Source organism: Westerdykella ornata (assembly GCF_010094085.1).
Source record: "Westerdykella ornata strain CBS 379.55 unplaced genomic scaffold EI97scaffold_1, whole genome shotgun sequence".
NCBI lineage: Eukaryota > Fungi > Ascomycota > Dothideomycetes > Pleosporales > Sporormiaceae > Westerdykella > Westerdykella ornata.
In genome coordinates this window covers 1,111,581-1,124,320 of record NW_022986851.1, presented here as the reverse complement: position 1 = coordinate 1,124,320, position 12,740 = coordinate 1,111,581, and the positions used below count along the sequence as shown (strand labels likewise).

The 12,740-nt window shown below is 55.1% G+C and overlaps 5 protein-coding genes across 5 annotated transcripts; 3 read left to right on the top strand and 2 right to left on the bottom strand.

The window, feature by feature from the left end:
- Positions 1-2,594: 2,594 nt before the first annotated feature.
- EI97DRAFT_447101 (amino-acid permease inda1) lies at positions 2,595-4,468 on the top strand (the record flags this gene model as incomplete). Its single annotated transcript, XM_033800071.1, has 4 exons — positions 2,595-2,855; positions 2,920-2,977; positions 3,037-4,212; positions 4,263-4,468. The coding sequence occupies 4 exons, from the start codon at positions 2,595-2,597 to the stop codon at positions 4,466-4,468; spliced, it is 1,701 nt and encodes a 566-aa protein (XP_033658530.1).
- EI97DRAFT_17654 (uncharacterized protein) lies at positions 4,233-5,189 on the top strand. Its single transcript, XM_033793472.1, has 2 exons — positions 4,233-4,244; positions 4,308-5,189. The coding sequence occupies exon 2, from the start codon at positions 4,505-4,507 to the stop codon at positions 5,081-5,083; it is 579 nt and encodes a 192-aa protein (XP_033658529.1). The 5' UTR covers positions 4,233-4,244; positions 4,308-4,504; the 3' UTR covers positions 5,084-5,189.
- A 654-nt stretch (positions 5,190-5,843) lies between these two features.
- EI97DRAFT_429082 (NAD(P)-binding protein) lies at positions 5,844-7,226 on the bottom strand. Its single transcript, XM_033797360.1, has one exon. The coding sequence runs from the start codon at positions 7,161-7,163 to the stop codon at positions 5,961-5,963; it is 1,203 nt and encodes a 400-aa protein (XP_033658528.1). The 5' UTR covers positions 7,164-7,226; the 3' UTR covers positions 5,844-5,960.
- A 1,211-nt stretch (positions 7,227-8,437) lies between these two features.
- Positions 8,438-8,902, bottom strand: EI97DRAFT_366090 (uncharacterized protein; the record flags this gene model as incomplete). Its single annotated transcript, XM_033795024.1, has 2 exons — positions 8,438-8,605; positions 8,633-8,902. Coding segments are annotated over 2 exons (438 nt in total), but the record flags the coding sequence as incomplete, so codon positions are not given.
- An 803-nt stretch (positions 8,903-9,705) lies between these two features.
- On the top strand, positions 9,706-11,973 carry EI97DRAFT_472164 (uncharacterized protein; the record flags this gene model as incomplete). Its single annotated transcript, XM_033801843.1, has 1 exon — positions 9,706-11,973. The coding sequence occupies one exon, from the start codon at positions 9,706-9,708 to the stop codon at positions 11,971-11,973; it is 2,268 nt and encodes a 755-aa protein (XP_033658526.1).
- Positions 11,974-12,740: the final 767 nt, after the last annotated feature.

The following is a 12,740-nucleotide window of genomic DNA, read 5'->3' as shown; positions in this document are numbered from 1 at the left end:
TTAGTGACTTTTATGGACTGTTCAAGTCCCCTTATCTTATACCCGTTGCCATCAATCAAAGTGTCTTCGATCGCAGGAATTCCAAATTGCAAACGGTCCAAGTGGCGACAAGAAACGAAGCTAAAGGACGTTGCCGCACGGACAAGGAATTCCAAAACGGCGAGTGTCGATGGCAAGAATAGGAGGCGCGCGACTTCGCCGGTCGAGTCCGACCATCGTGAGGCGACCAGCGTGTGATGCGTACACAGTCGATATCAGCGTAAGCGGCGTTGCCGAGGTGTGCTTACACAGGGTACTACTCGTCGAGGAGGGATAGCCGGGCGCCAGAGGATCGCCACCAACAAGCGTATCCCTTCGCGCCTCTCAACCTTCCCGTTTGGGGGTTGAATGAGCGTAATCTATCCGAGGAGGTGACTATGGTTTCAGGATGGAGTCTGTTCGTCTGTGGTTTTTTGGGGGTTGACGAAGGGCCGATAACAAGACGAAGGGATTATCTTGACGATGGAACATGATACCTCGACCTTTGATAGATATCGCATAGCCGGCGCTAAGCGTGGAGAGGTGGGTATCTTGATAGCGTGGGAATTGCTGAGGGAGATGCTCACGCGACCCAGGCAGCGGGAAGGGTGTTGGAAACTCGAAACGAGAGCTTCCACGAAGCTTGGCGCGCCATCAGCGAAGGCCCGGGTTTGGTATTCCATTTGCCAAGACGGCGCCTCATCGAGTTGGGGAAAGAGTGCGCCGAGCTTGTCGCAAGCCACACTTCCAAGGTGCTTATCCAGTGTGCCGCATGGGTTGCGCAATCAAACAAACGCGGGCGAGAGAGAGTAGTGGTAGGGAGAGATGGACGGCAGTTGGGGGGGAATGCACAGGGTTTTTCGATGAAGAGCAGCCGAGTCGAGGACCGACAACGGGCAGTACGAAGTAGTCGGTGGAGTGAGTTCGAGGGAAAAGGCAGCAGAAGAGGGACTGTGCCTCAGTAATACAGATAAGTACGCATGGGTGCGACATGACGACGCCCCATGCAATCTCGGATAGACAGCGTACAGAATGGTGTGAATATGCGTGAGATTGGCCCCTTGATAAACCGGGTGTTGGTTGCGGCCATGGATCAGGCTTATTCGCATCAGCAAGATCCCAGTGTCGTCCGAGATAAGTGCAATGCCCAAAAGGGTATGGGCGGCACGCTGGTAGGGGCCCGGGGGATCGGACATCCGACGTGTATGTTTGGTCCGTCTACGAGACGCCGGCGACCAGAAGAAGGATTGCTGATAGGGACTGGCTGGGTGGATGACTTGATGATTAGTGGTGAGCGGAATAAAACCTGGGGGGACAAGGGGGAACCTTTGCCTTCTGGAGAAAAAAAAATACTTGTAAGAGAAGTCACTGTGACGATTCCTGCCGGATGGAAGAGGCTCGTGGAAACAAGGGGGGACAAAGGCAGGGCCTAGCAAGCCGTGATTTTGCGGGGAAAAGCGCGCTATGCCAGAAGAGGCAGCTGGGGAAACGTAAGTTCACGTGACTAGCAGGGGGCAACGGCTTGGCACGGTCGTTCAAACAATGAGCTTGTTTTTGGCCAACACCATGGTCGTTGTCCCACAAATCTCGATGCTCGCCTCCTCTCCGCACCAGCACCGTGGTGCCACCAGCTAGCACACCAATCCGCCAATCTCCACCAGGGGATCGCATCCACCCCATTTCGTCCCATCGCACCCTTTCGTCATCCATGTTCATCGTCCAAAACTTCTCTCCCTTGAGCGGCCTCCAGATGGCACTGGCAGAAAAAACGCCACATGGGAATACCGAGGACGGGTTGGGGGCCGCCAACAAACTCTTGGAAAACGTATGTGACAAATCCCGTCCCGTTCAGGCAGCTCACAAGAGAAATTGGGTGCCCAGTGTCTTGTCCCTGACCGTCAGCCTCCGCAGAAGGGTTCTAGAAAGTCGGTGCCCCCTCCAGGTCCACAGGTCCCCCAGGTCCCCACCAGGGCAGGCTGACCAGGCGCTGATAACACCTGGAGCTGGGCGGCCCGATTCGACTGTCATCTCCGTGTCTACCCTTCGAATGATCTTTTGGCACCGGCAGCTCCGGAGGTCGACCAAGAGTCTCGCCACACGCCAAACGCCCGCTTGTCTCTCTCCCCGCGTTGCAGTAGTACTGTTAGTACCGCCGTACCGTAGAAGTTCACCAAGTTCCCAAGTCAGGTGCCGGGGCTATCCCTGCCAACGGGCCCTGGTCCAAGCTCATGGGAATCGGCCGCACGTTCCCTCAACACCTCGCACTGGCCGCTCCCTCGCTGACGCCGGCCAATCACGTCGCCCATGGCAATCAATCTTGCCGGTCCGCGCTCTTCATGTGCAAAATGGCAAGATTCCGAGCACATCGCTGCCCATGGTTCCCAGTGGATGGTCAATCGCCGCTCCCCCCCCTCGCCTTCCTTCCTTCCTTCCGCTGATCCCAGCGTACAATAAAAGACCCTCTCGCTCCCAGTCCCCCGGGCGGCTCCCCCCCATCCTGTCTCCCCTCTCCCCTCTCCTCTTTCCTCGTTGCAGACAGCGACAACACTCCTCCTCCCTCTCTCTCACCCTCCGCCATGGCCGAGAAGCATCAAGAGGAGGGCATCACCAAGCCCGTCAGCAGCGGTGACGGCTCCGTCGTGGCCCAATGGCGCGACCGCGAGGACTTCATGACCCGCAACGGTCTGAACCTCAGGTCCTTCCAGCGGAGACCCATCGATGACAAGTTCGTCGAGCTCGACCGCTCCATGAAGACGCGCCATCTGCACATGATTGCCATTGGCGGCTCTATCGGTGCTGGTTTCTTCGTCGGCTCCGGCGGTGCTCTGTACAAAGCCGTAAGTGAATCCAGAAACCACGCCATCGAGTCGCTCGCGATCCCCTCGCTCACCATTCTCCCAGGGTCCCGGCTCCCTCTTTCTTGATTTCCTCATCATGGGTATCATGATCTTCAACGTCGGTACGTCTTCTTCTTGCGCGACCTGCTCGCGTCACGGGACCCAGCTGACAGGCCTCCAGTCTATGCTCTCGGTGAACTCGCTGTCATGTATCCTGTCTCTGGTGGTTTCTACACGTATTCGACTCGCTTCATCGATCCTTCCTGGGGTTTTGCCATGGGCTGGAACTACGTCTTCCAATGGGCCGTCGTCTTACCCCTCGAACTGACCGTTGCCGGCTTCACGGTCCAGTATTGGGACGGAGCCCGCGACGTCAACGTGGGCGTCTTCATCACCGTCTTCTATGTCTTCATCATCCTCATCAACATCTGGGGAACGCTGGGCTACGCCGAGGAGGAATTCTGGTCCTCCATGCTCAAGCTCGGTGCCACCGTCGTCTTCATGATCATCTCCCTCGTCCTCGTCCTCGGCGGTGGTCCCAGCAAGGGCCGGTACGACGAGTATTGGGGCGCCCGGTACTGGTATGATCCCGGTGCCTTCAAGAACGGCTTCAAGGGCTTCTGCACCGTCTTCGTCACGGCCGCCTTCTCCTTCTCCGGCACCGAATTGGTCGGTCTGGCCGCGGCCGAGACTAAGAACCCGCTCAAGTCGCTTCCCGGCGCCATCAAGCAGGTCTTCTGGCGTATCACCGTCTTCTACATTGTCGGTCTCATGTTCGTTGGTATGCTCATTTCCTCCGACGATAAGAGCCTCCTGGGCGCCGGCGGCTACATCGATGTCAACGCCTCCCCCTTTGTGCTGGTTGGCAAGTACGCCGGCCTTAAAGGCTTCGACAGCTTCATGAACGTCGTCATCCTCGTCTCCGTCATCTCCATCGGTGTCTCCGGTGTCTACGGTGGCTCTCGTACCCTTACCGCGCTTGCCGAGCAGGGTTACGCGCCCAAGATCTTCACCTACATCGACCGCTCCGGCCGCCCCCTGTTCTCCGTCTCGGCCCTCCTCCTTTGCGGTGCTCTTGCCTACGTCAACTTGAGCGCCGAGGGTCCCACCGTCTTTGACTGGCTTCAGGCCTTGTCCGGCCTCGCTGCCCTCTTCACATGGGGCTCCATCTGCCTTGCCCATATCCGCTTCCGCAAGGCCTGGGCCCACCATGGCCACACTCTCGATGAGATTCCGTTCAAGGCTGTCGGCGGCATCTACGGCTCGTATCTCGGTCTCCTCATCATCTTCCTCGTCCTCGTCGCTCAGGTAAGACCAACCCAGTCACCAGCGAAGACCCTAGCTAACCGCAAGCGCAGTTCTACACGGCCATCTCTCCTATTGGCTCGAGCGTGGGTACCGCCGAAGGTTTCTTCAAGTCGTACCTCGCCCTCCCCGTCGTCATGTTCTTCTGGGTCTGCGGTCTCCTCTGGAAACGCAAGTCGTGGCTCCGTACCCCGGACATTGACGTCGATACCGGCCGCCGTGAGCTGGACTGGGACTACATCAATGCCCAGCGTGCCGAGATGGAGTCGTGGCCGCTGTGGAGGAAGTGGTTCAACAAGATCTTTTAAGAGCGTTCTAACTCTGCATTTGCATACCATAATTGCATGTCTTCCTGTCTCTGTCCATCATGTAGCGGCGCGCAGTCGATGACGGGTTCGGTTGCGGCCGATAGATGCGGGCTTTTGGTGCTTGCGAATGTGATAGAGGGAATCGTAGCATGTGTAGTGCTCAAAGTACCTAATTTAGCATCTTGTCATGATGATGGATTGGGTCTTGATCTCGTGCTTATGTTATTGTATTGTCGTGGATGTGGTCGTGGTCGTCGGTGGGATGATATTCGATTCGAGGGAGTGTGTCTGATCGTCTGTCTGCGTGCCCTCTCGACTCGACTCGACTGCGTGTGCGAACGGTTCGATGGAAGTAGCGGGCGTGGTTGCATGGTTGCGTCGTTGCGTCGTTGCATCCTTGCATGGGGGCGCTGTATCAACATCTTCACACCATTTCTCAACTACGCACGGGGGCGGGCTCTCGAGTATTTAAATATGCCATGCACGGCTATGGGGATATTTATTAGGCTACAGCTACGGCTTGGTCCCGCCGACGTCGGAATCGTCGGGGGGCTGAAGTCTGGGGTTGAGAGGTCCAGAGGCGACGCCTCTCGCCTCAGGGTTGGGTTGGGTTGAGATTTGAGTACATATATGGCCGGAGGGCGCGCGAACGACATGTCATGAACACGGAAATCAATTTTTGCGAGGGACGCGATGCGACTTATTATTTCATTATTTCATTATTTCATTATTTTATTACTTTAGGAGAAGAAAAGGACATGGACTGATTGGTACGGAGGTATCCTATAGATGCAGGTGGTGCTCGAACACGAGCTTGCATCTCAACGATGGATGCAAGCTCTCCACCACAGGTAATAATACGAGGGCAAAACTACGAAGTCCATCAGAGTCTCTCTCCCTCCGTCCATTCTTCTCCACACAAGGTCTTTACTGCGTTTGTTTTTCCATCCCACACCTCACACTTCTTACTTTCACAACTTTCTACACAAACTCAGGTTGCTTGCATAGGGTACCCAACGAATAAATCCCATTCGTCCGTCCGTCCCAAGTTTCTCATCGAGGCCCCGTAAGAATCGCGTAGAGCCTCGGGGTACTCTGTATACTCCCGTACATGACTCGAATTCAAACACTAGCAGAACTACTCCGTATTCATCCTCTACTTCCAAGCCCGAGCTTGTGGGGGGAGAGCTCCGGCTCTTGCTGCGAGTGCGGAGTCACATTGGAAAGTACGTTAAATAACACCAGTCGTACCCGATGCTAGCGCACATCGGCCGAGACATCGGGAGCGGGTGCGACATGGCACCCGCCGTGCTTGTACCGGAGTACCATAGTAGCCTTCCAGGTCCGCTTGGATTGGTGGTTGCAGCAAACTTGGTTGTAGAACCGACTTTGATTTAATTTCACTCCGTGCGCTATCTATGTACTCTGTACTCTTGTACTACATACATCCCTTTTTCCATCCATCACACCTACATAGTACCCACGGCCTAAGCTAAACGTGCGTAGGATACTTGGTCGTCTCAATATGCTCCGGATACCGCAACCCGCCCTGCCTCCTGACCTCATCCATGACCTCCATAATCAACACGCTCTCATCCAACCCCTCATACTTCCCTTCTTTCCTCCCCTCCACCACCGCCGTCGCCGCCTCATCCGCCTCCCAGAACATCCCGTGGCCCTCGCCCTCGGCATTCTTGCCCCCTCCAAACCCATTGTACCATCCACTCCCCTTCCCGGGGCCCGGCTGCGGCCACTCCTTCTCCTCGACCGTCCCATCTTTCAGAACCAGCCGCGTCCGCTCCGGCCGGTACGCCGGCCCAAACACCTGAATCTCGCCCTGCGGGCCCTGGATGCGGATGCCAGGCACATCCTTCAACCCACCGGGCATCGTCGCGACGCGCAACGACGTGGTGGCTACAGCGTGGGCCTCGCCGCCCGCCTCCTCGGAGCGCGGGAACGTGAGGATCATGGTCGTCGCCTCGTCCGCGGCCTTCGTGGGGCCATAATGCTTCAGTGCGGCGAGCACCTTGGGCGGCTGTCTCGTCTTCTCATCCTGCGTATGGTACAGCGTCTGGAAGACCCAGGTCAAGCTGTAGATGCCCAGGTCGAGCAGCGCGCCGCCCGCGAGGTCCGGGTTCACGAGCCGGTGCTTGCCGTCGCTGAAGGCGGCCTCGGGATCCGACGCGATGCTGTTGTCGACGAGGACGCGGGCCACGGGGCCGATGCGCCCGGAGGTGACGAGCTCGCGCACGTAGACGGATAAGGGGAAGTAGCGCGTCCAGACGGCCTCCATGAGGAACAGGTTCTTCTCCCTCGCTTTGTTGGCTAGTTCCCTCGCCTGCGCCGCGTTCACCGTGAAGGCCTTCTCGCACAGCACGTTCTTGCCCGCTTCCAAAGCCAGCATGGCGTTCTGGTAGTGGTGCGAGTGCGGCGTCGCAATGTACACGATGTCGATGTCCGGGTCCTTTACGAAGTCCTCGTACGAGCCGTAGGCCTTCGCGGATGCCGGGCAGCCTGTTTCCTTGAGGAATTGCTCCGCGCGCGATTGAGAGGAAGAGGATGCGGCGGCTACGACTGTGTGCTTGATGTGCGTTACGCCCCGGGTTTGCGGGTCGACGAGGAGGTCCTTGGTGAAGGTTTTGGCGATGCCGCCGGTGGCGAGGATGCCCCAGCGGACGGTTTTGGGGGACGACATGGTGAGTTGAGAGTAATTATTGGATTGTTGGGGATATCAATTGAGCGGACGAGCAGGGTGAGCTGGGAGGAAAAAGTGTATGAGGAAAGTGGTGGACGTGTTGTTCAAATAATGACATGTCGTCATCGGATGGGAAAGACGGGCCCTGGATTCCGATGTGGGTACCTAGGTAGGTAGCATCACAGCTAATTAGTAATGGTAGCACCCCACCTTCTCTTCGGCCTAGCTGTACGTAGTATCCCGCTCAAATGGTGGGGTAATTGGTAACTGGTAAGCTTTCCCCCAAGTTGAATAGGTATGTCACAACATGTGCCGGTGGTATCAGAGTTGTAGACGCCGAACTCTTAGTTCGTGTCTCTCCAAAATATTGCCTAAAGTACTTTGTCCCTAGGCAGGTGGACGTCAAAACTGTATCAGTTCAGATGTGCATGTGACCCTACCGATCCACACAAATGACCAGGAAATGGGAACCGTCTGCCCTTTGGTCCTTCAGAAGCGTAATCGTATCTCTTTTTTGATCAAGATCTGTATGCAGGCGTACATTTGATCGGAGGAGAGGTTTTTTTTCTTGTACCGCGGCAGTGACTGACATGCGGTTACCTGACGAATGCTTTACATGTGTATCTCCCAGAGTCCAAACCTCTTCGAACAGACTCACCAAGTACGAACAGAACTATACTGCATCGGCCCGATGGCCTCAGTGCAGGGATTACAGCTTCCTTCTCCCCCTTTTCCATGGTAACAAATAGCAGTCACAGCACTGGCTCATCCTCATCACCCTGGGGCATGTTTGCTGCCCAGTCGTCTTCTGAGTCCCGTCATACTCCCAAGCCCACTGGACTCTACTCGAAGTATTACTGGCGCATTCATGCTTTGCTGCCTCTATCAATATTTTCAGTGGGAGCATTACGCGGTCGAGCGCACTCCTGTTCTGCAGGATATGTAGTTTCTCTACTCAACTCTGGGCGATACCATAGGGATGATCTGGACACAAGGAGGTACTGTCCATGAGAGAGCCTTTTCACCGTCTGTTACAAAGTAGTCGAGTCATCATGTAAGTCGACACTCCAATGAACCCCCAGAACGAGATCACTCATTGGAGTTGCTTAGTAGTATACTTTGCATGGCAGATTTGCAACTACCTAGGTAAAGACCCATCCGTTGATTGTCTATATCCTCAAGCTTGCTCGAAGAAACCCACGCAACAAAATTCGGTATATCAGCTACCATCCATGCAATCTCCGCAGCAGCTGGCCCCTCTCCGCCGTTACAGCCCTCAATTGCCTCGCCAAGCTATTGTTCTCCTCGTTCAGTTTTCTAGTCTTCTCCCGCTCCTCCTTCAACACCTCGCGCATCTTTTGGACCATGGTAATGGGAACCAGCTTTACAGGGCCCGGTCGCTCCATCAGTGACTCCCCTTCCTCGTCCTGCATGTTCGTTTCCTCTCATGTCATTTCGTACATCTTGACGACGGCGTCGGAACCCATCGAAATCATCCCCGAAATAGCCTCCCTTAGCTGATCAAGGTGATGATGCACTTGCTCAGGCAATGAGCCATCCTTCGACAAGGCGCACAGCCGTTGACGCAGCGTCGCCTCGGTCTCCAACATCTCCTTGTATTCGACTAGGGGGTCAGGAGATGTAGATGCTTTGTTGAAGAAGGTTCGCATGATGCCGTAGGTGCGGAGACAGGCCTTATTGTCGGGTCGGTCGGACTTCTCGCTTGGGAGGAGGCGCTTGTCGGTGAGATCGTCCAGGAGGAGTTGGATGGTTTGGGGACTGATGTTGGTGGAGGTAGGCATGTTATTGTGGTAAGACACCACTTATTCCACCTTAGGAGTATGTATCCGGGGTCTCTGAGACTCGAGATAGTTCGTGCTGTTCAGGTTGTTGAGGCTGTTGAGGTGATGGAACGGAGGTGGAAGTGATAAGAGTGGGACGGAATTTGTATATGGTATACCCTTCGCGCATCGTCTGGACCTGCCGTTCGGAGTCAATGCGCTTCTAGAATCAGAGTCCGTGGACAAAGGGGAGATGACGGGCTGCTGAAAGATTCGCCTATGAGGTGAATGTGAAATGCGATATCCCTCTTCATTTACCTCACTTCACTTCACTCAAGGATGGATAACAGTGAAGCTCACTTTTACACACAAGGCTCAACAGTCTGCTAAGCCGAGGTGCGATTGTGGAGTGAATGGCAACTGAGACTTACAACATGCAAATGTGCTTAGAGCACGTTCACTCACAGTGCTTCATGATGAGTGCTGTTCGCATGGGTAGCTCGCGAGGAGGTGAACGCGTCACCAAAATAACGCGTCGCCAGCCTTTCACCTTTTGTTTTTAACTTCACCATTGCCAGCCCATATATGCCCTGTCTCAAATCAACAAAGTTGACGCTTCCTTTGACGGCTTCTTGTTGGCTTCTCATTTAAGTCTCTTATTGCCACGTTTTTGATCTCGTCGTGTACAGGTCCAAACTCTTCTTCACTGGCCTCAGAGCTTGAACCCCTCTGCAAACGCGCAAGGACCGAGCAGTCTCGAGATGCCACCTCACGGTCTCTGGCCCATCCCGCGCCACCATCTCTACAGCGGCACGACCCACCGCCCTACCTTCAACGCCCAGGAGTTTGCGACCGACGCCAACGAGCCGGACCGCCCAATCCTCACCGCTAATATCTCCGAGACCAACAAGCCAGAACCCAGAGTTGCCACGGGAGCTGGTGCGGCTATGAACATTGACGGCGCTATGGACACTGGAGGCAGGAACGGGAGCGAGCACGGTGTTAGCGACCGCAAGAGAAAAAAGGCGGAAAAGAGGGCAGACCGGGTGAAGAGAAAGGAAGAGAAGCTGCGCCGTATGAGCAATGCAACTTCACTGATGGACTGTGTTGTGACTGAAGGCGCTCATCAGGCGGCAGTCACTACAGCGCAGCATCCAGCAGTGGTCCATCTCGGGTCGTCGAAACCCCTCGGCAGGGCCAGGGCCATTGCCACTCCTACTATCGGCCACAAGCGCGTCAAGGAGGAGAAGGAGAAGAGTGCAAGTAAGGACACCAATGCGGAGACAAACAAGAGCGCAGATCGACACAGTTCCATCAAGATCGAGAAGAAACGCAAGCGCGTAAGCGAAGTCAATGGTAACACTCACCCTACAGCTCCAAAGACGCGCTCGAACGATCGGACAGTAAGTGATTTCTGCATCGGCCCGGACTTCGTGAAGGAGGTGCAAAGTGCAGTGGCTGGCATTGGAAATGCCTTCACGCGCTGTGTTCAGGAGCCGGAGCCGGAGGTAAAGAAGGTGAAGAAGGCGAAGGTAGAGAAAAAATTCGAGAAGCAAGAGACCCCAACATTGAGAGCAAGTGAGCAGTCAATTGGCGTTACGGCTGGGTTAGGCGTAACCCGTTCTCCATCGAAGACGCAGAAGAAGCAAAAGGGCGAAACAGGTAATGCCCGGGGCCCCGACCAACAATCCGCAGCATCTGCGCCCAGGAAAACTCCCATACCACTGCCATCGCCGCCCAGGCCGACAACGTTTGAGGAGTTCCACCAATCTCCTGCCTGGAAGAAGGCAGTCATCAACGACCTCCCAGAGACTCCTCCGTCCCTAGCTTATAGAAGCGCACTTATTAAGACACCGATTCCACTACCCAAATTACCACCCATCCGGCTTCATACTTCCGTGGAAGTACTTGGAAGCCGTCAGGAGCCGTCCGCACCCTCATCTACGCCAACATCCGCTCAGCCGCAAAGGACCTACGAGTCTACTGCAATTGCTACTAAGAGACTGAAGCAACCTTTGACGGATGGGCCGAAACCGAAGCCAAAGCCACGGGCCAAACGCGGTCGGTCCTTGTCGTCATCCTCTGCCGCATCCTCACACTCTTCTTCCGTCAGTATTGCAGACATGTTCGCCCGCGCCCCAAAAGCACATGCAAAATCGGACAGAACGACTAGCTTTTCGGGGCAGGCAATACAAACCCAGAAGCAACAATCAGGCGGAACGCACCGCGGACTCACTCTAGAGAAGTTCAACTCGCTTTACCATGAGATTCAGCAGATCATGAACTTCGAGGCGGAGCAAAAATATCTGAACCAGTACCAGGACTGGCAGGTCGAAAATTCTTATACAGAGTACGCTTTTCCCTGCCTCGGTGCCGGAAGTGGCTGCACCCCTAAAAAAGAAGGCATCCTCCGCATTAGCCGGGAGACAGACAACCTCAGCATCAAGAAAGCCGTAGCTGCCAGCGGCGGCGACACTGCCGCGTTGCAGGAAGCCGCTGAGCGCGGTATGCAAGCTGAGAAGTTCCTCAAGCATGCCATCCGCGCACGCATTCCCGTCCCTATCGGTCAATTGGAAGGCATGTGGACTCTCTACTGCCCTCAGTACAGCGCTCATCACTACGACCGCTATGGATATGGCGCTCGCACATTGACCATTTCCCCCATCGCTGGTTTCAAAGACAAGAATGTATACACTGCTCGCTTGACTATCCCCCCACGCTCAATGGCATATTCGATCCTCACTTTCTCCGTCCCGCCGCATGCTAGTTTCCGCACCACAGAGGTGAAGACGGCGCCAGAGGGGTACACGATGGATCTTGTCTTTCTTGGGAATGGGTATTTGAAGCTTAGGGTGGATCTGAATCTGCTGCTCAAGGGGAAGCCGACAGAGCATGTGGGTGGCAGGAAGGTGTGGATGGAGTTCTTGGGAGTGAATGAAGGCGCCGTGGAGTGGGACGCTGGGAAGAAGGAAGAAAGAGAGAAAGAGATGAGGGAGCTGTTTGCGAAGTTTGGGGGGTTGGAAGGTTGAGTGGGCGACACAAGTCAGGGGTTCGGGAAACGGACGGTGGAGTGTGTGGCCGAGAGGAATGAAAGAAGAAAGAGAGGAAGAGGTGGGGAAGCTGCTTGCATGGTTTGGCGGAGTGGGCAATTGTGCGAGCGATGCTTTGTTCGGATTCAGGGAAACGGACAGTGGATTATTTCCCAAATGCGCTCAAGCAGGAGAATCGAACTTAGTGCCCTGCTGGTTTTGGTCGGCGGTCAGACGCCGAGGATCTTGAACCGCCCAGCGACATTTGCCGTTAGGCCTTGGGTTGCGTAGCGGAAGCCTGGAAAGATCTTACAGGTAATTGGTAGCATCGTCTGCTATTCCAAGGATGAGAGTAAAATAGAGACTTTCCACAAGGGTTCTGGTTATGCATGGAAACGGAAACTGGTAGGCTTATTGAATCGCCTGTAATAAAAAGGCGCAGGAGCAGAGGTTATTATGCTGTTGAACGGTTACGCAAGACAACGAATGTGATCGCTATGCTCCAGTTGCCAAGAGGCGGAGAGTGAATGACCATGTCACGTGATCCCTCGACTTTGGCTTGTTCTCATATACCTCCGGCAGACTTTCCTGCTCAGAGTAACTCCAACAGTGCAGAGCTTCTTAGGGATCTCTAAGCATTCTCGCATGTTTGATTCTGATAAACATTGATGAGTCCAGGAGGGCCACCGCACGTCCTGGTGATCAACCAGAGGAATCTTTCCGCTATCGCTTTCCGTCGTCACAGTAGCCAAGCCGTGTAGGTATTC

Coding starts and splice junctions, on each gene's coding strand:
- EI97DRAFT_429082 (XM_033797360.1), bottom strand. CDS start 7,163: ATGTCGTCCCCCAAAACCGTCCGCTGGGGCATCCTCGCCACCGGCGGC.
- EI97DRAFT_17654 (XM_033793472.1), top strand. CDS start 4,505: ATGTCTTCCTGTCTCTGTCCATCATGTAGCGGCGCGCAGTCGATGACG.